General features: G+C 40.5%; 3 protein-coding genes across 5 annotated transcripts; 1 reads left to right on the top strand and 2 right to left on the bottom strand.

The window, feature by feature from the left end:
• Positions 1–2,969: 2,969 nt before the first annotated feature.
• On the bottom strand, positions 2,970–5,460 carry gsdf (gonadal somatic cell derived factor). 2 transcript variants are annotated; one of them, XM_071465456.1, is made up of 5 exons: positions 5,245–5,460; positions 4,560–4,717; positions 4,319–4,396; positions 4,085–4,215; positions 2,970–3,254 (listed from the first exon to the last, which is right to left on the bottom strand). In XM_071465456.1, exons 1-5 carry the CDS (start codon positions 5,340–5,342, stop codon positions 3,111–3,113), a joined length of 609 nt encoding a protein of 202 aa, XP_071321557.1. In that variant the 5' UTR covers positions 5,343–5,460; the 3' UTR covers positions 2,970–3,110. The 2 variants fall into 2 exon arrangements, with proteins under 2 accessions (XP_071321557.1, XP_071321558.1); XM_071465457.1 differs by having other exon boundaries at positions 4,319–4,393.
• Positions 5,461–9,323: 3,863 nt separating this feature from the next.
• Positions 9,324–16,801, top strand: LOC139611598 (serine/threonine-protein phosphatase with EF-hands 2-like). The gene is made up of 18 exons (XM_071466392.1): positions 9,324–9,802; positions 10,177–10,246; positions 10,349–10,366; positions 10,607–10,734; positions 11,797–11,851; positions 12,028–12,203; positions 12,336–12,450; positions 12,545–12,591; positions 12,672–12,838; positions 12,941–12,977; positions 13,884–14,033; positions 14,112–14,495; positions 14,589–14,774; positions 14,985–15,127; positions 15,244–15,350; positions 15,502–15,665; positions 15,783–15,870; positions 16,136–16,801. The coding sequence occupies exons 2-18, from the start codon at positions 10,195–10,197 to the stop codon at positions 16,318–16,320; spliced, it is 2,202 nt and encodes a 733-aa protein (XP_071322493.1). The 5' UTR covers positions 9,324–9,802; positions 10,177–10,194; the 3' UTR covers positions 16,321–16,801.
• Positions 16,802–18,086: 1,285 nt separating this feature from the next.
• nup54 (nucleoporin 54) lies at positions 18,087–25,536 on the bottom strand. Of its 2 annotated transcripts, XM_071466393.1 has the most exons (15): positions 25,433–25,536; positions 24,869–24,976; positions 23,918–24,001; positions 23,727–23,762; positions 23,095–23,181; positions 22,527–22,685; positions 21,692–21,918; positions 21,381–21,568; positions 21,067–21,263; positions 20,902–20,956; positions 20,652–20,745; positions 19,947–20,054; positions 19,604–19,723; positions 19,322–19,432; positions 18,087–18,712 (listed from the first exon to the last, which is right to left on the bottom strand). In XM_071466393.1, the coding sequence occupies exons 1-15, from the start codon at positions 25,473–25,475 to the stop codon at positions 18,584–18,586; spliced, it is 1,746 nt and encodes a 581-aa protein (XP_071322494.1). In that variant the 5' UTR covers positions 25,476–25,536; the 3' UTR covers positions 18,087–18,583. The 2 variants fall into 2 exon arrangements, with proteins under 2 accessions (XP_071322494.1, XP_071322495.1); XM_071466394.1 differs by lacking the exon at positions 23,727–23,762.
• Positions 25,537–26,254: the final 718 nt, after the last annotated feature.

Below are 26,254 nucleotides of genomic sequence, written 5' to 3'. Positions count from 1 at the left end.
TACCTCTTGTACTTTTAGTACATTTTCCTGATTATGCTTCCTTATGTTTACTGAAGTAACATGTTAATGCAGGACTTTTACTTTTAATGAAGTATTTTTACTGAGTGGTAGTAGCACTTGTTCTTAAGTAAAAGGTCTGAATACCTATTCCACCTCTGATATTTTATCCACCACCTTGTTGGTTGGACTGATTTGGATTTCTCTGCCAGAAGGTGACCAGATAGGGAGGACATTTAAGAATGCTGTCACCCAGGATGTCCTCCTGGGTGACAACCTGAACACAGAACGACGTCCCTGAATTCTGCGTGCTGAAGTGCTCTGTGACGTCATAACGGAGGCCGCAGCTCTCTGCGATTGTGGTCGGGCTGCTGTGCACATGCAGTGTGGTGGCAGTGGGGACAGTGGCTTTGACTTTCAGTTGCACGACAGATATATCCACAGGCAACACCACATAAGCATGCCGAAAGCTCTCCCCAGTGGTGCACTTGAGCTCCATAGACCAACAGTATTCCCCAAGGTCTCCTGGGAAGAGAAATTAGTTTATGAAGGCCTATACACAGCTGATCATTATACATACAGCATAACATGAACAGGGCTTGGTCAGTGATGGGCTGGCATAGGAGAAGCAACATTTAGTTCAAGTATTGTTTTTAGAACAAGCACAGCTTGAGAAATTTCATTTTGCAGCAAAGCCTCCTTGAGCTGAAAATGCCACTCTGTGGCTCCTTACCTTCTGTTGAGTCTTTAAACCGTATATTATGCTGGTCCTGCAGTTGCAGCTTTTTGATGAACGTCATCCCGGTGCAGTCCATTAAACAGTCAGTCAGTTGTGTCACCATGCTGGGGATCGGTCTCGGTCTCAGCAACATTTCCTTCTCTGAACATTCAACTGCCCCTACAGCCAGCAGGAGTGGGGGCAGTACAGCAAAAGAGATCCATACAATGAAATACTTAAACATTCTGTTCAGTATTAATAAAACATCAGATTGCTGGCAGTGCTGAGCTGCAGGCCCCAGTCTTGCTGAACTCTTGTGGAGTTGTTGTTTCAATGTCGTCCTGGATTGATATCTTTCTTGCACAACTTGAGAATCATCAGTTAAAGCTCAACTGCTGCCCGAAAAGATTTATAAAAGCCCCGAGTCCAAATGCATGCACAGCAAAAATGATGAAGGCTCGTCAGAACATGTTGCTCATACCCTGACTAGCGCCTGTTTTCTGAAGTACAGTGCCAACATTTCTTCCTCTGCTATTTTCCTCCCTCTAGAGTTAGCATGTCACATTCTGGCAGGGATGAAATCCTAAAAAACTCTCATAAGGAACTGCTTTAACAAAATCATACTAACCTTTGTCCAAAATAAAACTTCCCAAAGCACAAAGCTGTATATTTCAATCATTTTTATTCAAACAATTGTGAGGATGAAAACATTACATTTGTACAAATGATTAAGACGGTATCATGAGTACAATAAAATACTCTGCATTTGATGCAAGTGTATTCATGGAGTTTAGCTGATATATCATTCTGCTATATCGCATTCCACTTGTGAAAAGTACTTGAAAAGTAAATGGCGAGGTAACTTGGTAAAGTGAGTGTGAACATACAACCAAACAGACATAATGATTGTTAAAATATAAAAAAAGAATCACAACTGAGAACTGTAACTGATAATAAGTAATGTTCAGAGACACAGAGGAAGAACTGTGCTGCCAAAAAAATCAAAAATCAAAAATCACACATTATGTAAATGTTTTGGATTAATACATGACCTAACTAAAATAATAACAGAACAAACCCTGAAATGCAAAAAGTGAAAAAAGTAAAAATCTGAATCTAAAATATGAAAGTAAACAATCAACTGGCCATTTTTATGTCAATGTTTTAAATCACAATTTTATATTATATTATATATATTTTATATTTTGTCTCCCAGGCTTTGAGCTTTCTAATTAGATCTTTAATCAAATGAATTTAGTGGCTGTAAAGTACTACAATGTGGTATAACAAAATATGTAGAGAGAAAGTGGGTCTGCTATGATTTTTCTTTCTTTATTTTACTTATACTTATTATGTTTTTTTATGCCCACAGCATGATACCAAACTATGCTTTTTTTTTTTCGTAGAAAAGCATGTGTTTCATTTAAGCAATAAACAGTTTAATTGTCCACTACAGAGTTATTTGGGTTTGCAGGGCGGAAGTGTCCCCTTTATCTTTTCTGCCAGTGGAAACATGAAAATGGAGCCTGGCCAATGGAAGTTTGTGGAAAAGCACAGCACAGATGTTGTTGTAACTTTTAGGTGCAGGGAGTTTAGCTGGTTAACACAATATTCTCTTATTAATCTCCCTACAAAAAATGTTAATGCTCAAAGCAATTTTACCACATTAAATGAATTTTGATGTGACCTCATTTTGCCTTTTGGAATTAAAGTGAATTCTTTTTCCATAAGAGGAAACAGTCGTTTCACAAATCAGACAAGAGACAACTGGCCTGTGAGAGGATTTGGCTCTCAACAGTCTCACATTTTTGAAGGGAACACTTAGTAACACTTAGTAACTTTAAATAGCACTCTGTCCTCATGAGATTTATTTGAAGATAAACTGGCAGCATTTATCACACACGTGTCAGCTGCACTTCGCTTTGCTGTTTCTAAGCCTTGTTGCTTGGATTTATCAACAGAATTGCAATTTTCTTTTTTTTGTTTTTGTTTTGTACAAACTTGATTGGCAGTAACAGTAGCAATAGCACACAAATCGAGATTGTAATTTGAGAACAGTAATGTGTGACTGAGCCCAATAATCCCCCCCGAAATAAGAAAAATGCTAATAATTGATCAGTTTTATGGTTGGTTGCTTCAACAAATCTGTGCTGCCGCTTGTATCATTCTTTCTGGTGACAGTAGAGAAACAGAAATGCAAAATTGAGCCTTTGTTTAGGTTCCCACGCTCAGTGTTGAATACACATTGTAATGGTCTAAGATAACACCTAAAACCCAAGAGAAATAGTCTACAGAAGCAGCATAAGTGTTTGTGAGAGAAGATAGGCCTGCATATAATGATCTGTGTGCCAGGTGGCTCACAGGTCACACATACTCAGGGTGGTATAGCAAACTTTTACTCTCTGCTTGGCTGCTGGATGTCTCCAGGTCCACAGCCACAGCTGCGGGTCAGCTGCACAGAGGAAATGACAACAGTGGTGGATTCATCCACATAGACGACAGGCACCGTTTCCTGGGAATTGGGCTGACAACATGGCACCTGCAGAACGAGAGGAGGAGTTTGATACTTCCATTGCAGAAACTGTCCCACAGGACTGAACAAATTACTGAACTGAGTTTACTTTTACTTCTAAAATACGAAGTCCAGTTTATAGAAGCAAAATTTTTAGGCAAGATGAAGTAATAGACATTTACGCTGGCTGCAAAAAAGAAAGCAGGGTATTACTTAACAAATAAAGAAAGACAAAAAATGAAAAAATAAAAAAAAAGAATAACAAAAACACAAATCCTTCATAAGACTGCTTACATATATCAACAGATTATTATTTTTTAATGTAATTTTATGCAAACCTTTCATAAGACTGCTTACATGTTTCAACAGATTATTATGGAATATTATGCAGTCAATAACATAAGGATGGACATATGATATGAAATATTTGTGTAAAAATTAATTAGAAATAAACCACAAACTCCCTCACAGTTCACAGTGAGTTCTTATGCTTCAGTTATACACTTATACCAACTTCTGTTTTCCATAATACAGTTCTGCCACAACGTTTTGGTTTTCTGGTTGACCAGTTCTGGGAAGTGCATTGGCTTGTATTTATGTGCATTAAGTGCATTTATGTTGGCAGTGAGAAGGAGAAAACAGGCTTATTTATTGTCAGCTCTTTCACCTCCATGCTACCTGCAAGCATGTAGCTCCACTGAAATTCAGAGTGGTTGAAAATAACCAAGTATTTCTATTTAATGCAACTTTGTGCTAAAATTTACTATAAATTCAGAAATGTAAATAGACACAATATTAAAAAAATATTTGGTTTGCAGACATTCAGGGCACTATTTAAACATCCTAGAGAATTATACCTGAGAGTCGGCATCCTGCGCATTGGTGTGGGACGATGGACATTGCACAGGGTTCACATCAGGGTTGCAGAGCGCACACTGAACGATGGTGAGACTGGAAGGATGGATCACCCAGGAGTCCCAGCCCAGATCTAGAAATCATTAAAAAGGATATTTACGACATTTTCCATGCATAATTGCATGTCTGTATGGATACATATACACTGCACACAAACATCCACACATGTTGCGTACCTTTCACGGAGATCTCAAAGGCCATTGAGCAGCACCTCAGACTTGTACTGTTTCCACCATCAGGTGACACAGAGACTGCTGCAGATGGAATTAAAATTAGAAGAAAGCAGTAAAAGTGATACAAGAAGAGTGATTTAGACTCTTGGCTGGGCTTCACTTACAAAAAGCCACAAAGGATTAGGCTTAGATTGGCAAAATGAGGGATCTATAGGTGTTTCTAGGAATTTGGTATTCCACTAACCTGCCGTGTGCTTGGCTCTGTGAGAAGTGGGGCTGAAAGTCCTCTGCCACTTTTCTCTGACAGTGTCCAGCCCACCAGCAGGCAGCCATGGCTCAGCCTGCAAGTTGAGAGCTCTGAGGAGACCCTTCCTGATGGACTGCAGTGACTCGGCATGGCACCTGAACATCACATACAGAATCACATTGAAATATAATGTTAAGAAATAATTAAACAGAAACAAAACAGCAATCTTTTCAAATACGTGTCAGATACAGTTGCTAAATCTTAACAACACACTCTCTCACTATCCTCAATTATGTGTGGGAGCAGTTTAGAGACACTGGCTGAGCCAAAAGAGGTGATTGATGACACTGCTGAGCAGTGTGTTACATCTTTGCACATTTTCTTAGAAAACCAAATCACACACAGAGTCTAGTTCATACCTTTTACCCCTGTGAAAAGGCCTCAGCACACATGCATCCACACAGATCTCATGATATGTAACCTGATAGGCACGTCTGGGGGAGTGAGGTTATTTAAACTATAGTAACCTCTTTGACCTAATAAAGATGTTTCACAATTCTTTTGGACAATATTAAGAAAGATGGTTTTAAAAGTCGCTACTAACAAAAGCAAAACACTGCATAGGCACACAAAAGTGTTAGAATCTGCCAGTGAAGGCTTGTGTAAACAAATTGATACTGACCTGTGATGGGAAATTGGGTGATTGGATGGCTGCAAGACAAATGCAATCACCACTGAAGAGCCCAGAAGCATCGTCAAAACAATGAATGCAAAGGACATGGTGGATGAGCCGGGTGGTCTAGCTGAACAGGCTGCTGTTGGTTCTGTGCGTCTGGTGTGTGGAGGATTCAGGAGTGATGAGACAGGGATGCTGTTCTAGGTATTGTTTGTCAGGGCCTGGGAACCTGGGTTTTTATCTTCCTGTACCCCAGCTTGTCCTTGAGATACTTAACATTGTTGTCTTCTCCCCTGTTCTGTGTGAAAGAGTAAGAGGAGGATGATCCAGCGGAGGGCAAACAGCCAGGATTGAGAGGTGGGAAGGAGGCAAAAAACAAAAACAAAACAAACAACAACAAAAAAAAACCAAAACAAAACTGTATGGTATATAGGCTTACCACATTATGACATACTGTACATATCTGATCATTTTCTAGTGGTGGTTAGTCACAACACTGGTGAAAACAACTGACTGATAAAACTTGTATACTTGTACTTATAGATTTTTAATGAGTTCCTTTTAACATACAGTTTCTCAATTCTGATGCCATTTATGTACTGAAGCTTTAAGGTTGCCAAAACTTTATTACTTACCACCACTATCATATATTCTCATATATACATCTAGAGCATTATGATGTTTATTCTGAGCAAAACCAGGACATGTGTGCTACAGTGATCAATCAAATAAAACTACTCTAGATGTCTTGTGCATCGTTTTTTGCACCTTTCCCTAAAATCTACCCTGACATATTTGGTAAGTTTGGAAACTTAAATTCTCCTCAAGAATTTAAAGCAAAGCAGTGTTGGTTTGAACAATGTTTGACCCTCCAGTGGGCCGCTATCAGCATTCAGAGAGGGCACAGGCTACAAAAGCAGCATCTGAAGCATCTGAAATGGTAGCTGAGAGGTTTTTTTCTTTGCTTTTTTATCAGCAAATCCAGAGGAGTCTGTGCATATTTCTTTTCTTTTCTTTTTTTTTTTTTTTTTTTTACATGTTTTCACTTGCAGACCTCAAAACTATAAAACACAAGCTGTCTGCATATGGGTAGTTATCAGTTTCTATTACAGCTCCCATTTTTGGCCTGACATGAAAGGCAGTAGTCTTTCCCCTAATAGACATTATAACAATAGTATTCCCTTACAGTTGTCATTCAAGGATGGGACCTGGAATGAAGAAAGCAATAGTGGGTGCAAGAGATGCTAATATCTGGATGTGCAGAGCAAAAAAACTTGGAAGAGTTGACAGCTGTGGGAGCCAGGGAGGGTCAGAGACATGCAAAGAATGGTAACTTCAAGTCCTGAGTTGCCCTCTCCTCTCCTCTCCTCTCCTCACCTCTCCTCTCCTCTCCTCTCCTCTCCTCTCCTCTCCACTCCTCTCCTCTCCTCACCTCTCCTCTCCTCTCCTCTCCTCTCCTCAATGAGGCCTATAGTGGGTGTCAGTGAAACATTCCCATTTGCTGCAGCTGATATTAAACCATAATTAAATTTCTTAGTACAAGCTGATACAAGACTTGCAATGCTCTCTTTTGCAGTGAATATAAAATGACAGGAGGATTCTGAAGTGAAGATCATGTTCATTACTGTACGTTTGCATCTTATATCTGAGAAACAGACCTGCAGAAACTAAAACTGCCTTTCTCAGCGAATGCATTGATTCACAAGTGCACTTGGCATAGTCTCTGCAGGTAGAGAGCAAATAAGAAAGACAAGTATAGTCCAAATATTTCCATCTCAGCTCCCTCAAATACTGTACTTGAGTACAGTTTTATACTTGCACTTTACTTGAGTACTTTTTTTCTCCTACTTTTATAAGCTTATAAAATATAAGATTTTGATTAAAAGCAAAACAGTAGTTGCCAGCCTTTTTGGTTGCACAATCCGTGACATGCTCCTTGTCTTGTTTCAGATGTCTGTGAGCTGTTACCCAGTCGACCAAGGAGACATATTTCCTCTAAATTTGCTTAGATGGGTTCATTTTAATGATCCGCTGCTGTCTTTCAAAACCCCAAAACACTTTGTGTCCTTTATAACCTATCTTGTATCATAACACAAATATGTGATATGAGATCTTGCCAAAGTTGTTTAACAGGTCTCAACAACAGTATGATGATCTCCATCACATTCAGTTAATGTCAGGTCTCAACTTCTCAGTGCTGGAGCACTTCCAGACATGAAAACCACGACTGATGCAGAATCTTTTTTGAAAAGTTTCTTTGTAGAAATAATGACTGTTACAACATATGTAATACAAAAATGGTTCCTGTGGCCGATTCATTAGTAGATTGTCAATGCATCAATGTGTAAATAGCATTTGAGTGTTTTTTGTTATTTTGTATTTTATATATATGGCTTTCCTGAAGTTGAGTACAGGTACCTTAAAACTGTACTTAAGTACAGTACTTGAGCAAATGCACTTCGTTATAGTCCACCACAGCTAGAAAGCCACATTATTTCACTTTTCCTTCATTATGAAGAACACAGACTCTGTCCTGCTGCTGGAAATAATCACTAGTGCACCAAATGTGTATTCATGCACTGCTTAAAATAGTCCCCAACAAATACACTATGTATTCATGTTTGAGTAATGTTTCCTAAATACTACAGTGTCCAGATGTTTTAGGAGATTTTTAGGAATGTTTTTGTCTTTAAATCTAAGTATATATCAGTAATTTACTTTTTTTTTTACATGTGCATTTTCAGTGGGAACAGATGCTTTGGGTTGTAAAAGTTTGGTCATTTAACTAACACTAACAAAAATAAACAGTATCTTCAGTCATATTGTTTATAAGCACACACACGTGCACACACACCTGAGGTCACTGTGGGATACTACAGCATTAATCCTCCTAACCCATGCATGAATGAGCACAGTCCTTGAGTACCAGACATCTCCCACCATTTCCTTGTTGCTGTTCGGCTGGGAGTCACACTGCTCCTGGCTGGGATTCACAAAGAGCCTTTATACACAGATGAAGGATTGCGGAGGATGCATGATGCAGATGTTCCACAAGCAGACAACAGAGATCACATTCTTGAAATGTATTTCAATGCACAAAAACACAAGGGGAGTTTTACGGGCTATTTTTGAAAGCTGGTTACTTTTCATTATTAAAAATGTAGCAGGATTAAATGTAGCAAGATAGAGAAGCTACATCAACAGAGAGTCATCTGTAGGAAATATTACCATAGTGATGCATGTCTGCACACCAAGACATAAGTATGATTGGTGCATTCCCATTGTCCTGCTAAGAATACTACCTTTGTAAAAGGTAAAACGTTTTGCTTTCAAAACTGAGAGAAAGATTTGTATTTGTTCATTTCTTTTGAAGCTGAAGATGAAGATGTGGGTTTGTTGTATTGGATTACACTGTATTGCAGGTTGTCAGCAGGATTATGCAAAAGGTACTGCATCGATTTGATTTGATGTGTTTCCTGAATGCCCGTCTAGTTATATGTATATTTTCAAACACAGTATTTAAAGAAACGTGTATAACGATGTATAACTATCCATGTATAACTTTTATAGTGCATATATTGCTTGTCTTCATCAAATATTTGTTCTATCAATATCTTATTTTTCTTAATGTCTTTATATGCACAGAATGAGCACAATTACAGGCATCCTTCCGCAGGACACAGGTCTCTAAATTCTCTCACTTATTGCATTCAACAGCTGTCCTGTTTTTTTCTAAATATTATCTTGGGATGCCTTTTTCCCCACTGTTTATTGTGGATACATATTTATGTGCACCACCTGTTGAGATGTGTGAAATGTTCAAAATCTCACAGTCGAAAATGTTATCAGTAGGGTCAAACTGAGTATCAAGGTCAAGCAGAACCAGACCAGGACACCACCATCAGCATCTGCTGCTAAAGCATCTGAAGCTTAAGATACAGTAAACTGAGCTTCTGCTATGTTTAGAAAGAAGGAGTCAATTAAACTGTAATATCAGGTAATTGTAATTAAATAATATTCTCTGCTACTTAACTTTTATATTAATTTCGAAATACATCTGCATTTATTGAGAATAGTATGGTCAGATTAACCAGTGGGGGGTTAACTGTTAATAGAGACAGTGAGGGTCTATTGAAGGTAACAGCTGTCATATTAGTCACAACGGTGACAAAGAACTTGAGCCGAGGCCAGAACCTCCTTTCAGAAACAGTTGCTGCCCTTTATCAGAGCCCTCATCCGTTGATTCAGCGGAGATGCTGGCCGTAGTAAGGGTTTAATCCTAATCCACTTGCATCTTGTTTTGTTTAAGTGATCACGAGGTCTGTCCAAGACACTCGGCTCTGCTGCTCACAAGCCTTTTATTGAGAGTGTGTAGTTGCAGAGAAGGGACATCCAGGTACAACATTAGAGACACTGGGACATGTGCTGCTGTGCCTGGGAAATGGAAAAGTCTAAGAGATAATGTGTGGCTGCAAAATTTGTAGCCAAAAAAAGAAATGACATGGTGTCTCTAAAGCTGCTGAAGAAGTGAGAGGAGGTGATGAAAAGAACGTAGCGTGGCCAGGTAAGGTTACTTTGGGCCATCCAAGTGCTTTGTTTTTATTTGGCTATGGATTGTTCTATTTTGGTTCAGCAACATTTATGTTTTTTGACATTAAATGGAGTACTTATTCTATGCATTCTTTTCAGTAATTATACGTATAATATTTCTAATTATAGTTCTCCAAATTATTTAGATTTGTTTATGTTGTTGTAGTTGTTTATGATTAATTATTATTTATAATCAACACATTTTCGAACATCAAAATGTGCGGTGAAATTGATAAAATAATGAAAAAAAGGTGTGTAGAGAGATCTATTATTGCATTACTCCCAGGTTGCAAACCACAAGGTCAGATATCTCAGACTCACACATGAAAGTATCTTTGTCTCTGACAGTGAAAACAGCAAAGGGTCATGGGATGTGGCATGGGAAAATCAGAACAAAAGCTGAAGAAATGTGACAGAGGTGCAGCCTTTATCAAATAATTTAGTGACTAGTCAAGCTTTTCACAGAAATGTTCCAAATTACTACAATAATTTGATGTCTGTCGTTTTTTGTCATTTTCAGTGAGAATCTCAGTTCCAGGTAAATACCTGTTTTATTGCATTGTGTCTTTACACTTAATGACTCGTGTTCAAAAATGTCGGTGAAAAAAAGTCTCAGTTACCTCAAATAACTTTTATTTTTTATGCACCCTGTGAAGCTGCCACTGGTGAGTCTTTCGCTCTAGATCTGACATAGTGAATTAATGTGCTGGTGGTGAAAGAGGAAGATTACCTCAGCAGTTAAGAGTACTTTCTCTTACCCTCCTCTTTTCCCTCTCAGCAATCAGAGCAGCTCTGTTGATCCAGCGCTGGTACCGTCAGTATGTGGCCCGGCTGGAGATGAGACGCAGGTGTACGTGGAACATCTTCCAATCTATTGAGTATGCAGGAGAGCAAGACCAGATTAAGGTGAGGTTACACAGTTTGCACAGAATGAATATGAACTGATCTTAAATGTGACCACAGTGACACAACAGGCTTTTTTAGCCACGCTAGACGGCAATGTCTGTAAGTCCACTACTTTGCCAAGAAATATGGTACAGATATCCATGGTCCCCAGAGGATGAACAACAATGACTTTGGTGGGCCCCTGATTTCTCCTCTGGCATAACCTATGTTGACATGTGTGGTTCAGAATAAAATGTTTGACAGCTATTGGTACAGTCATTTAAAGTCCATAGTGAATAAGTCTTGATGACTTTGCTGATACCCTTGACTTTTCATCTCAACATCCACTAAAACAACTGGCTCAAAATGTTGTATTTCACACATTCACGGCTCACAGATGGTAATTTCACTTGAGATGGCTAAGTCTAACTTTTCTTCTCAAGCCACCAGCTGGTTGAAGGTTCATGGATGGACTCACAAGACATTTGGTGCAAACATTCATGGACCCCAGGGGAGGAATTGTGTTTACTTTAGCGGCATCTAGAGCTGCAGTGATTGACTGATTAATCAATTACTTCATCAAAAGAGTATCAATCAGCAACTATTTTTGATCAGTCCAGGTTCTCTTAGCTGCTTTTCTTGGTCTTACACTGTAATTTGAGTTTTGGGTTGTTTGAGCATGTCGCCTTGTGCTCTAGGATATTTCGATCAGCATTTTTCATTGTTTTCATGCATTTTATAAACCAAAAAATTCGATTTATTTCAGAAAATCATCGGTTAATTGATAATGACAGTAATTGCTAGTTGCAGTCTTAGCACCGTCAATACTTTGGTTTTATTTACCAAATAAATTAATAACATTCCCATCAGCATCAGCTGTACCTCCTGCTCAGTGCTCTTTAGTATCAAATGTGAACATGGTATCCATCATATCTGCGAAACATCAACGTGCTCACATTGTCTTTGGGCATAATGTAGCCTGCTAATGTGTTCATCTAGCATGCTCACATCCACATGGCCGTAGCTTCACATGAATGTTTTCTTAATTTTCAATTTTCAAATACTCTCTCTTTCTTCCTGCAGCTGTATAATTTCTTCGGCTTCCTGATGGACCACTTCACTCCAGCCAGCAGTGAAAGTAAGAGATTGACTCTCAACTCCAGTTTTAATTCACTGACTTGTAGATTTCATTAGATTACTGACAGTGAGATAATCTGAGCTCACCCGCTCCACTCCCTGCTGGGAAACGTAAAGTGGCTCTCTCTTACCGCACTGATCCACTTCCCTTTCTTTCCCTCTCTGGCTTTAACGCAGGAAACCTAATATCTCACATCTTTCGTGAGAATGAAATCTGTCGTGACACAGAGTGGGAGAGATACTTCTGCTACAAGAGCATCGAGGTACCCGACAGCTACAACGGCCCCCATCTGACCTTCCCCATGACCTTCTGTGGGGTGTCGAAGCTGGTGGAGGCCTTCAGGCACAAACAAGTAGGCACGCAAGCACATAAAGCACACTCGTGGAAGATTTGAAAAACAGACAGGGCAGCAGAAAGTTTCTAATGGTTGCCTTTACCTTCAGCACTCATCAGTTTATTCATAGTTGTTTTTTTTTCCCAGTAGCAGCTCCACGCTCGATATGTTCTGCAGCTTCTTGGAGAAACTTGGAGATGTCTAAGAATTCACCAAAATATCAATCATGTCTCCACCTGCCATACAAAGGAGATTACCATATGCGGTACACAACAGCAGCCTCTTTTCATTGCCATTGAAACATCCAGCACGCACTGACAACTGCCTCAAATGTTAACTCTTTATCTATTCCTCCCCAGGTGACTTACATGGGCACCTTGAAGACCTGCTGCTGATATTCTATAAGGTATTCACAACATGCAAATCAACATATTGCCAGTGAGTGATGTCCGTGTTAATTAACAGCTTGAACTTAAATCTGTCCAGAATGGTTTGCCATCCTCTGAGAAGCCATACGTCTTCAATGGAGACTTTGTGGATCGTGGTAAAAACTCCTTGGAGATCCTGCTCATCCTGTTCGGGTTCCTGCTAGTCTATCCCAATGACGTCCATCTGAACCGAGGGAACCATGAAGACCACATTGTGAACCTGAGGTGCACTAGGCTTGGCTCACAGTATGCATGCTGCTTGCTTATTCTTAAACCCCTGTTGCTATGGGTAAACTAACCTACTTCTTCATTTGGTGTTTTCTCTAGATATGGTTTCACTAAAGAAGTTCTGGGAAAATACAGGGTAGGTCTTGTGTATTTTGCTTTAACTTTAGTATTACAGTATGTTGCTCTCAGCCAAACTTATCCTCAGTGGTTGAAGTATTCTTGTCCATTATTTAAATAAAAGTAGCAATACTATAATTAAAAAGTACTACATTGTAAATACGTTATTCATTCAAAATATTAAACCAATCATGTAAATTGCTCCTGTCAGTATTATATTGACATTACTTTGTTGTATTATCATTATTGATGCATAAATATCTTAAAGACAAAGCTGGTTGAGATGCAGCAAATGAATTGTTTATATACCTGTATATAAACAATTATATACTGTTCAATAATCCAGTAACATCACTGATGTTACTGGATTATTTAACCAAGTGCAAGTCATCATATTTTAAAAGCTCAGCACATGTTTTGTACCAAAAATCATAATGTGCAAAGTTACTAGTAACTATAGCTGTCAAATAAATGTAGTGGAGTAGAATAAAGTACAAGTCAAGTAAAGTACAAAGCACACGCACTTCTATTTTCATCTCATTCAAACCTGTATGTGTAAAAGTAACCTTCAGACTGTAACTTCTTCAGTTTGTGAAATTGTGACATTTCACACTTTTTGATAATAAGTTTGTCTGTCAGCAGCAATTTGATACATGTCTGTCTCCCATCACGGGCTTTATGGGGGCAGTACATGCTAATTAACTGGCACAAATAGCTGAGGGTTAAAGGTTACTCTGTATTTTTCTTATTATCAGCAGATGCTATGAAAAGACCAAAATCAAATGAATGGATCTTACTGTCTTTGTATTCAAAGCCTGATGTAGTGTTTTGCTCTGTGCTGTGTAAGAATTGCCCACATGAATAAGATATGGAGTTTATAATAATAACTGAATATAAGTCATCATAAGCTTGACTTGGTGTGCAGTTACACGGGAAGAAGATCCTAAAGCTTCTCCAGAAGATCTTCAGCTGGCTGCCTCTGGCCACAGTGATCGATCACAAGGTGCTGATTGTGCACGGAGGGATCTCTGACGCGACAGACCTCGACACACTAGCCCGGGTGGACAGACACAGAGTAAGAGGGGCTTTCAGCATCAATGACATGAGTGAATTTTGTGCACCAAATCTAGACATATTATCATAAATGATACAGTGTGCGTGTGTTTTTGAATGTGTGCAGTACGTGTCAGCCCTCAGGCCTCCTAAGCCGACCCATCACCCATCAGTCAACGGCAGCAAGACCCAGACCATGAACAACAATAACAGGGGGTCTGGTGGACCAGCGGAAGGCCGGCGTCGAGTGTGTTCTCTGACTCACAACAGCTCGGCACCGGCTCAAAGCCACAACCTACCCCGCCGCTCGCTGCACAACCTGCCCATGAGCAGTCACATCAACTGGTCAGTGGAGGAGGAGCTAAAGCGGAGGCGCAGGCTGGCTGGGTTTGACCAGTGCTATGGAGAGCTGCAGAAATCTGACTCGGACTCGGACCCGGAGCCTGGAGAGACAGTGGAGACGGATGAGCGCGAGTGGAAACAGGTGAGTGATGGAAAAGCACCTCTTGGCAGAGTAGAGGGCACACGTTTGAATATTTTTTATATTGTTTTTACTATAACCGCTTCATCCACCCAGATAGTGGATGTGCTGTGGAGTGACCCCATGCCTCAAAACGGCTGCCTTCCCAATGAGGTGCGAGGTGGAGGCTGCTACTGGGGCCCAGATGTCACCGAGAAGGTGCTGGGAAGACACAACCTGCAGCTCCTCATCCGCTCCCATGAGTGCAAACAGGACGGCTACGAGTTCTGCCACAACCGCAGGGTGAACACAAAGGGCCACATAAGGCACAGATTTAGGAGGGAAAGTGGAGTTTAAGGTGGAATGCAGAATGGAGAAGCGAGTACTTGCAGCTTTTGACTGGTCTTGTTAAGAAAGACTGTAAGAGAGGGAAGAGCATGACTCATCTCATTTAGCTCAGTCCGTCAGCTTTTAGTTTTAGAGAATTTACCAACTGTCTTCTGCTGCATTCAGGTGCTGACTATATTTTCAGCGTCTAACTACTATGAGGTGGGCAGCAACAGAGGGGCCTACATCAGAATGGGCCCCGATCTGGTCCCACACTTCATTCAGTATCAGGCCAGCCGGACGAGCAGAGAGCTCACCCTGAGACAAAGGTAAATAATGTAAAAAGAAAAAAATTAAAAAGGAAACGTGAACACTTTCAGTGAGGTGATTGGGGTTTGTGTGAAGAGCGATGCTTTTGATAACAAAGTGATCTACTTTTCGTCAGTGTTGGGTGGACGGAGAGATCAGCCCTGCTTGCGCTGAGGGAACAGCTGTTCGTACATAAGTCAGGTCTCATCAGTGCCTTCCAGGAGTTTGATCCTAACAACACAGGTACTGCTGTACAGTTCGCTGAGCAGCAATAATGAGCTTTAACACTCATACAACAGAGGATTGCTATTTCCCCTTCTTGTTGCAGTGTATCAGAGTGTGAATTTCTGTTCAATCACAAGAACCCCACCGTGTCTTCCTGTCTGTGTCTCAGGGATGATCAGTCTCAGGCACTGGGCCAGCGCCACCGAGAGTGTACTGAAGCTGGGTCTGCCCTGGAGGGTGCTACGCCCTCAGCTTGTCAGCAGCACCCAGTACGGCATGGTGAACTACCAGCAGTGGATAAGGGAGCTGTCCATCACAGAGCCCAAACTAGAGGTGGGCCCTATCCCACCAGCATCAGTGTGTTGTCTTTGTTTGCTTCTCATCCTGCCTCCCAATCTCAGACACACAGAGATTTGCAAAATCATTATGGATTTGTTTTTCCCATTACAGATATCTGACACCAGCATCCTAGAGACTATATACAAAAACCACTCCAACCTGGAAACCATCTTCCGAATCATAGACACAGATCACTCTGGTCAGTAAGCAGCTTAGCCTAATTCTTTTGCTCCCTTTTCCTACCTATACACTGAGCTCTATTTCTTTCACTGGCTGGGAATATAACACCCCCACATGTGAAGTACATTGTAGAGGTATAAGTGGTTGACATGCTCAATTTCTCAATTAAAAGCCCTTTAAGACTTGGTTAAAGTGAATCCACAAAACACGCAGCACTTGACACAGCACAGACTTTCTACCGGCCAGATTAAAACTATGGCTTCTTCCTCTGTGTTGCTGTCCAGGTTTGATCTCTTTCGAGGAGTTTCACCAGACCTGGAAACTCCTGTGCTCTCACCTGAAGACAGAGATCAGCGACGAGGCCATCGCAGACCTGGCCCACAGCATTGATTTCAACAAGGACGGGAGCATCGATATCAATGAGTTCATGGAGGCGTTCCGGTTGGTAGACCTCTCTGCACATACCTGAGAGCCTGGACCAGGAACCGAAGCTGCTGTAGTTGCCGATCTGCTGCATAGAGAACACCAAGACCTGTCTGGATACTCATTTGAGGATATTAGAACGATCAGTAGTATCTTGTCCACATGACCTGGGAGGACTGACAGACAGCACCGTTGTTTATCAGGTGCAAACTAGATCTTTTCTACCTCTTAGACTTTTGGCTGTTTTTTTTTTTACCATATAAATTTTTCATTCGAGTTTATTCAAGAAGTGTAAGGTGTATTTTTAAGATTGCGTATAACTTAATGACCACCTGGTTAATAATGTATTAAAAAGATGTCAAACATATGTGATGCTGTCTTTGCCTTTTGATCCTGAGTGAGCTATTTATCATGTCTGCCTCAGACAAGTTAGGAATTAAAGGAACTGCACCGATCTTACACATCAAAGTGTGCTAACAGGTCCTTCAGAGTAACACTGCATATGTGATAAAGTTTCATAAACATTTTGTTGTTGTTTATCACTTCCTGGATAAATTGCCTTAACTCAGTGCGAGTTGAGCCATCGGAGGCTGCATCTGAAGACTGCCAGTTTTGAAAATGAAAAAAATCTTGGGGTGTGGAGTTATCTAATCTCTGTAGTCCACACAGAACCGTGTATAGTCAGGTTGTCCTCTGGGTAATGTGGGCACCAGGTTTTGAGAAGGTAGAAGAATGTATGGGATGAAAAAGAATTATATCTCTGGTTCTGCTGCATTGATTTTTATCCCTTCTTTCCCCCAGCTGTCCATCATGAGTCCGACAATGTTACAGGAGTGCAAACCGACCAAGCAACAATTTTAAAGCTGAAGCGTTTTAAAGACACACAACAGCACAGTTAGACTGAATTAATTGTTAATATCCTCATGAATATGGGGCCCACATCATGTAGCTTGACAGATATTTGATTAAGGATTCAAAGTCAAAATAGAATTCTACAGCCTGCAACAGAATGTACAAATATCACAAACATTATTGGTGCTGAAATGATTAGGTGATCAATAATCAATTGACGGGGGAAAAAAACTGAAAAAATGATATTTGTTGACTTCATAGATCTGGAGTACTCACTCATTTCTAACATTTCATGGACTAAACAATCAATTTCAAACAATCAAAAGATGAATTAATAATGAAAATAATTATTAGTTGCAGCCCTAAACATTAGAAATAAAATATATTACCGAAAGCAAAAGTAGGTAATTCTGAACACTGCATCCTCCCAGGGTTTAATCAATCCATTACTGTGATTTGTGTGATTATAGAGGTATTAGCAATTAATCTATTACTGTGAGTGTTTTTCATTTTGTGGTCTACATTAAGCATTTTGGTTGTTTCAAGTAACAATCACGCATCATGTTATTCTGCAGAACTAGCGACTTCAGTCATCAGTCACTACTTCCACAAAGGTGTAAGCAAGTACATGCATACTTCTTTATTTCTACCTGTGCTCTCAAAACCATTGTGTAATTCAGGCCCTTGGGATATGGGTGAGCCTTCTGCACGAGGGGATATAATCTTTCTGAAAGCTGCTTAATCAGTTCAACTGCCAATCAGTCTTTCATCCTTGTCAGGATGTGAATCCAGGACATGAATCCTATCAACTCAAGCCCTGCTTTGATGAGATGTTGGAAAAGTCTGAAGAGGTAAACACAGGGACCACAACAACGCTCCTGTATGTAACCTCCTCAGATTTAAAAAAAAAAAAAAAAAAAAAAAAAGTACGTCCATGAGGAAAGAGATGCAGTATAAAACTTGTTTTCAATTTAAATGAAATTTTATTTATATTCTAACAGCATAAAAAAAGAAATACAAAGATGTATTTACAATGTATTCAATCACGACACACTCAATCCCATGACTTGTTTACATGCCAGTCACACATCTATAATCTGCTGTGACATGAGGGAAACCAGCTATTATTAGATGATGTTGAGTCTTTCCATTAAGCTGTCTATATCAGTCCAGAAAGATTAACCAGTCATTGTGCTGCTGGTATAGATAATGGGAAAAGTCCTGATAAACCTGCCAAACTGATGATAAAAAGAGTAATTACACCATATTGATCTTTCTAACAAATATGTTCAGATGTCCTCCTGTGATCAAACCTAAAAAAATGTTGTTTCAAGATGAAACCAATACCATGACAAAACGGACATGTTGACTTTGTTTTCTGAGTGACAGGTGTGTCTCTTTTCAGGACATTGACCGTGACAATAAAAGAGTCAGAGCACATGTGTGTACTGGTAGACTCAGCTCAGGATGCCTCCTCTCATGTGTCCACTGTCGCTCAGCCCGTGCTCTATAAGTTTGATGTCCTCCAAGTCGTCTTTGATGACACTGATCAAATGACTTAAACCCTCCTGCTGCTGCTTCAAGTGCTGAAAGAGAGAGACAAGTAAACAGTGGTTCAGTAGATGCCAAAACATTGGTCTAGAAGTCCTCAATTATGCACTCAGAGGTCTGGGCCTTCATTTATCAAGCGCCTCAGAGCTGGAAGGGTCCAGAGCTAAGGGGCCGAACATTCTCAATATGACACATTTTTTAGGAGCGTTTGAGAAGTGCCAACAAGTTAGGAGTCACTAAGAGATGGCTTTTGGCAGATATCCCGTGACAGGAGAGATGCTTTTGCAATGCTTGATGACAGTGAGCTTATTAAAACATCGTTTTGACAAAATTCTTTTTATGGAGTGTGTGGGAGACACACAGGAGAACACGTCTCTTCAGAATCTACGTCCTCACAATGTAACATGGGAAACGCACCTGAGCCACAGTGATTATTCTGTCAGGAACTTTGATCACGCTCACAGCACCTCATAGAGCAAACAAAAACTTGACTGCATGTCACCTGCTCAAGTACACTTCAAGTACACTTTGAGTACTGTTCCTCTGATCGATCTTGAGACACTTAATAAATAAAGGCCCTGGACAAGAATTACAGGAGATGGATGTGAAAATAAGATGCGTTGTGTAAATTTTCTGACTCTCACCTGTTTGATTTCTCTGAGAAGGTCTGCGTCGACACTGTAGCGCTCTTCTGATCTCACAGCTCCAAAGTGGTTCTGCATCCGGATTTGGGACATTAATTCATTCAACCGACCCTGAAAGATTCGACAACACAAATACTATAAACAATGATATCATACAATTTTAAAATAGGCACTGAAGCCACTTCACCCTGATTTTAAGTCGAATAATGTGGCTACATGAATGAAGGAATGAGCAACTTTGGCAGCGTGCACTTGCAACATCTACGGTTTAGACACACTTGCCTTGAACTGCGTGGGGGCATTGAGTTCAGACTGAATTGTGTCCAGCTGCACCCTGAGATGCTCCTCATCCACTTGGATAGCATAACCACTTTTCCTCTGAATCTCCTGTTTAATCAGCACCTGCCAGGAGAAAGAGGAGGAGGAGGACGAGGAGGAGTGATAAATATAAAAGAATTACTGAAGCAGGAAAGATAAAGCATGGAAAACTACAGTGGGTGTTAGGGCATTCATTCAAACTCCATGAAATATTCAGATGGTTGTCATTTCACTATTCTTGGAAAAGGAGAGCTAGAAAACAATAACACATTTTCACAAAAAGCAGTTAGAGAAACGAGGCTGCTACCTGCAGCACTCTGTGAGAGAGATCCATCAGTTTCCTCTTGTACTGGGCAATCTTTGCCACTGTGGTCGCCTGGTTCTTCTGCAGTTCACTGATGTCATTGGAGATTATCTGCAGGGCCAAATATGTGTGAGAGTGAAAACAGAGGAGGAAAATTGTTCCCATGTTTAGCATTTCTCACAGATTTCAAGTTTTATTTTAGCCCCATGAAGCTGTAAACAACCCCTGCTCTGAGGCCCTACCTTAGAAATATTTTATGTTTTGTTTTTGTTTTTTTTCATTTTGCTAAACAACGTACTAAGACAGAACAGATATACAGCATAATTTCAAATAAACTTGAAGTTGCATTTTCGGGTAATATTAGCTATCTGCTGTGGTAAATATCCTCACATCCAAACTGAGCTTACCAGAGAAAAAATAATTATGTGACTGTAACTGAAGGGGATTTTCCCCCCCCCACCTCATTTATTGTACTTATATTGTCCTAATATATTGGCTTTCTGTTATATAAGACAGAATTACTTTTCAAATATCTCTGAATTCTGCCACTTGCAGCTGCATGAAGTGGACATCTGTGTACTCTGTCCTTGACACCACTAAATCTGCCTCAAAATTCCTTTGTTGCTAATCAGGAGGCACTGCGCCCATGTCAAAAGATTTTTTTTTTTTTTAGAGACTAGAAACAAGAGCAGCAGTGTTTTCACTTACATCCACTCTGGTCTGATGCTGTTTGGTCATCTGCTCCTGTATCTGCAGCCTGCAAAGGAGCTCCTTGAAACCCACCATAGGCACTGGGATTAACCTGAAGAAAAACATTAAAAGACACTAATGACAACAAGCAGTTGCAACCAGAGCCAGGAAAATTTGTGGTGTAATGTCCATTGGCCAGGAGACACGCAGGGTCATATTTGTTCTTTTGTTAAAGTGTCATGTTGTCATATGATCTTAACAAACTTACTTCTCTGGGTCAGGGTTGTCTACCTTGGCCTGCTCCCAAATGATAGGGTCCACTCCTAGTAAGGGGAGACATCATCTCAGTTACAGCTGAAGATTGTTAAATCACAGACCAACAATCTGTTGAATTCAGAATGAAGATGACACAAACATGAAGACACACATGTACCTGCGGGAGCATTTTGCAGCAGCTGCTTGAGCTGTGCTGGAGACAGCTCCGTGCGAGTGACAGACATGGCCACTCCAATCTGTGTGAGCTGGACCTTGATGTTTGCCTGCTCCAGGTAACTGAAGAGCGTGGTGGCAGGAATCCGCTTGCAGGTGCCATTAGCAGAACGCTCCACCACGTAAATGATCACCTCCGTCCTGAGAGACAGGAGACACATGAAGAAGACCCCTTGTTTGTTCATGATGAATTTGTCTGTTATCTACATTAGGAAGTAGTAAACTGTGTATATAGTAGTGGTATTGTATGACACTTACTGGTCACTAGGCAGGGCTTTGACGCCATCTACATTGACAGTGATTGTTTGGTTGCTTCCCAGGACCTTATGGAGAGACTCCACCAGCTGCTGCTGCTGCGCTCTCACATCAGCTTCCTTTTTATTGAAAACCAAGACCACTAAGCCATCCTCATCCTTAGTCACTGGGACGCAGCTATAGCCCACTGCCTAGAAAACACAAGACGCAAATATATTATTTGATATATAATATTCATTGGATTTTATATATTTACAACATCAAATGAACCAAAAAAACACTTCAAACCTCTCTAATAAACTTTGCCTTTTTACCTTGAACCTGCAGAATGGGTTCTCCTGTGTAAAGTCCACAGGTGGGTTGTTGTTGCTGTAGTAGCCCTTCCCTGTGCCCCAGTAAGCCTGCAGCTGGTTCCATTTAGCTAAGATGGAGTCGCGCTCATCACCCAACAAGGTGGGAGCTGACAGAGCAGTGACCTGCTGGTAAAGCTGGGTGGGCTGAGCCTGACCCTGCTGCTGGGCCTGCTGGCTGAACAAGCCTCCTGGTATGGGGAGGGAGAGGTAAAATTACTTTTTCTGAGACAACTTAAATGTTAATGTTATAGGGCAAATCTACTCATTTAAATCATTGTTATTTTTACAATTTGTGGAAGGTCGTCAATCCTTTTCCCCAACTTTATTCTCTCTGTAACTCCAGTCTTATATTTCAGCCTGTTAGATTGCTGATTAAGTTTAAGCTCAAATCTGTTGCTTTCTGCTTGTTATCGCCCTCTGCAGCAGTGAGAGGTGTACAGCACAGTTGGTAAGGTTGTTGTGGAGGATGCTGGTGGAGCTTGCTGTATTTCTGAATTTGTGCAAAAATGCTGCAAAAATACAGCTAACACTTGAAAAAAAAAAGTGATATTTATGAACCTTAACTTGATTTTGAAATGGGAAAATTACAAACATGGTGTGAAATGAATTGTTTCCTGTGTTTAAAACAGACTTTTCAGGCAAAATCAACCTGGACAGACTGATGAACATTTCTGCAACTACAGTAAACGTGCTTTTAAATGTGATTTTTGATGGTCCTACAACCCTCTACAAGTCACGATTTTCTAATCTTCCCACAGAAACAATAAAACTGTTATTTGGAACTTTGGAGTCTTACCTTGCTGCTGCTGAGTTGACTGGATATTAAAGCCTCCAAACCCACCCAGGCCAGTTGTTCCTAATCCAGCCCCAAATCCTGCTGTCCCAGCAGCGGTCCCAGCGCCAAGCGCAGAAGAGAACCCAAACCCTTTGTTCTGTGTGTTACCAAACAGGCCTCCTAACATAGAAGAGTGAGAAAATATTATCTACAATAATGCTACTGAATACACAGAAATATGCTGCCAGCTTTACAAAAGGATCACTGCAGGAATGGAAGGACAGATTCATGTTGTGGTAGAGTGAGCGAGACATCTTGTGGAAGCTACTGTCAGTGTCAGCATTTAAACACAAAGCTGAGTGTGAGGCTGTAGCAACAGCAGTTTTAGGAGGACAGTCTAGAAAGACTGACAGATGTGGCAACGCTTTGTCTGAGTGGAGCAAAATGGCCGAATTCTGTTTTTTTAAAAACAAAGTGATGTGTATATGCATATTTTCTGTCTTGCACACAAACATTAAAAATAACAAAAAGATGGGAAAGGTCTTTTTTTTTTTGTTAAAACTGAACAGAAACTGAAACTACTACTGACCTGTGGTGTTGGTTGGAGCAGCAAAGCTAAAAGTGGACCCTGTTCCAGCAGCAGTTGTTGTGGTCGTCCCAAAGCCACCAAATGCGCCTGAAAAAAAAGCAAATGATGTTCACATCATTGACAGAAGATGGGACAAAAAAAAAGGTGAGAGAATGAAAGGATGAAATCGCTGGGTACTAATTGACATATAGTAGAAGCGAAAAATCATGACTAAGCCTAAGATTAATAGTAAGGAAAATTTAATTTTCTTTCCATCTAGAATTGGTTCTTTTGTTTACATGTAAGGTGAAAATGTACTGACTTTCAACAGGAATCAAATGAATGAGTGCATAATTTAACATTTTGTCTCCTCATGCAAATGGAAACAACAACGCATCACGTGTTATAAGATAAATCACTGGGTGGGATGAAAAAGCATTGCACCACATAGATGTGAAAATGGATGAAAATGTGTGTTTACAGACACAGACTGTACTGAGTAATCAATCACAAAGGTCATCTACCTGTGCTAGCCAGGCTATTACCAAAATTGAAAACAGTGCCAGTGGTGGTTGCTGTACCAAAGCACCCCACATTAAAGCTGACTGCTGCTGGGTTGGCATTTAAACCAAACCCCCCAAAACTAAACCCACCAGCCGTGGTGTTTCCAGCTCCCAGCCCCCCAAATCCTGCAGCCAGTGAAGGCAGGTGGCAAGAAGGAGAGAATGACATGGAGGAGTTAAATGACAGGAAATCAGTCTTAGTATGGACGCATTAATTATAAAAAGAAACAGTCCTCAAGTGCCTTAAAAATGATACAAAAACAACATGCTTTGTATCTTACCAGTGTTGGTGGAGCCAAAACCAAATCCTGTGGCTGATGCAGCAGCAGTGGTGGTGGGTGCCCCAAAACCAGAGGCTGTAAGAGCTACAGAGAAAAGTAGAAACAAAGTAGACTGTCAGTTGATCTGGCACACAATTAGATTTGTGTAGAGCAACAAGTATACCAAAAAATAGTCAACATAATTTAAATGCATGACTTTGCATTGGGGAGTACAACAAAACAGAAGTATCTAATACAGAAAGCAGCCCCTCTTCAGAGTCTGCTTTCAATGTAACTGATAGGTGGAAAAAAGGGCCTTGTTCTGTGCAAAAATGTATTGATAAAAGTATCTGAAGCCAACATGAGGTTTCAGTTGGCCATAATAAACAAATCAAGTGAATATCTTTAAAGGTACAGTATTATCTAACAAAAAAATAATCAGTTTTTGTTTCTATGCACTCAAGAAGCAAATTTTAGTCTCAAAAGACTAAAGCTGAAGACTCATGTTAGCCTCAAATAAATTTCTGAATGCACTTTGCACAGAGCAAGACTGTGGATTTATCTGCTCTCACATACATTGATAGCACATTTAAAATGCCAGTGGGACCAGGAGGAATGATTAAAGCAGGCAAAACCAGTTTTAGTGTTCATAAAATATAGCACTGGTTAAGGACAGACTTGAAAAATGAATGAACCCATCCTTTAAAACTCGTCGATAAGGCAGATACACATCTGGTCAATTCCCCTGGGGGTTCCATATAGGTAGAGGGATAGCTGGCCAGATGTTGACCAGTATTAAGACGCAGTAGATTAGACAGTCCCAAACGGGCTGAACAAGCGCATCTCTCCAGTGACCACTTGTCAACACCAGAGCTGAGCAGCTGAGAGTACTACGGGTCATGAGTGAGCAGAGGGGCCCTTGTCAGTGAGGATCGGGGCCCTTGTCAGTGAGGATCGGGGCCCTGGACTTACTGCCGAATCCGGATGAGGCAGTGGTGGTGGTGGCTGCGGGGGCAAAGCCAAAAGATGTAGACGCTGTGGTCTTGGCACCAAACGAACCGAAAGAAAACCCGGGGGCACCTTCACAAGAACACAGAGACAGCTGTGGGTGTTGGGACAGTGCAGCTAAAACATTTTTTAAAATTTTTTTATCGGAAACAACCGTTAGCTCACATTGATAAACACCAGCTGGTGCGGACCGGTCATTAGCCTCAACAGCTAGCCAAAGCAGCACATACTGACAGTACACATACAGTAATGGCAGTTATCTAGCCTACTTAAAAAAGGAGTCACATCATTTCTGGCTCAAAAGTTTGCGGCATGACTTTACTTTACTGCGAGTATTTCTCATTGAGGATATCATTAGCCGGTAGATGTCATGCTTTCATGCTACGGCAGCTTCCTGTGAGCTATCAGCCGACTATTTACAATTATCCTTAATGTGTGCAAACCGAAATAACACTGCCTTTACACCAAATATGCGACATATTTCCAGCTTCATTAAAATATTCTGAAATTGAACAAAAACACCCATACTTGCCGCTGTGTTACCCGTGGCGCCGCCAAAACTGAACGCCATGTTGACTGTCACCGGAAACTGTTCTTCTTCTTCTTCTTCTTTTTGAGATGAGGCGGATATCATCCAGCACAACGGCGCTTTGCCGCCACCTAGAGTCAGGACAAGAGATGACCACTAGCTACCGCAGGGGTCAGACTGGATGTGTTAAAGTATATTTCCACTTTGTGTCAACTCTGAACATAATTTCTGCCCGGAGATAGGCTTGAAAGGCAAATGCCAAATAGTAGCATGTTAATGGTAATAAATTTATGATTAAATCTTATTAATGAAAGAGGAAATCATGAAATATTAAAAATAAATAATAGATCTCCTCAGTGCCCAATAATGTGTTCTAACCAAAAGTGCTTTATTAGAAAAATGGAATTACGAAACTATTTAAGATGTTCAACTAGTCTCTAAATCATGACAAATATTTGTAAAAAGCAAATCCAGGGAAATACTTGTCTGTCGGTTTGTTTGCTCTTTATTCTTAAAAATCTTTTCTGTAGTGTAACTCATGGCATTCTGCAACCTTTTAAAATCTCTCCTCACAAATACCAGTAGGATTTACTCTAAACCCAAAAACAGGCTGTAATCCTAAAAAAAGCACCTAAGCAGGCAGACTGTTAACAGTCCGTGTATCCAGAATCAGGCTTCTGCAGCAGCATGTCTTTGTTTTTTCCTTCACCCAGCTGGTTGTACTGTTGCCATATTTTCACTCAACTCCTTGTGTAGACTTGGGGCGACAGATTTAAAGCCAAGTAGATTAAGGTTTAGTTTTTCCTATGTCCGAACATGTC

Source organism: Trachinotus anak, unplaced genomic scaffold (genome assembly GCF_046630095.1).
Source record: "Trachinotus anak isolate AG129_WGS33_773 ecotype Australia unplaced genomic scaffold, CSIRO_AGI_Tana_v1 ptg000028l, whole genome shotgun sequence".
NCBI classification, from domain to species: Eukaryota; Metazoa; Chordata; class Actinopteri; order Carangiformes; family Carangidae; genus Trachinotus; species Trachinotus anak.
This window is presented reverse-complemented; position numbering and strand designations above follow the sequence as displayed.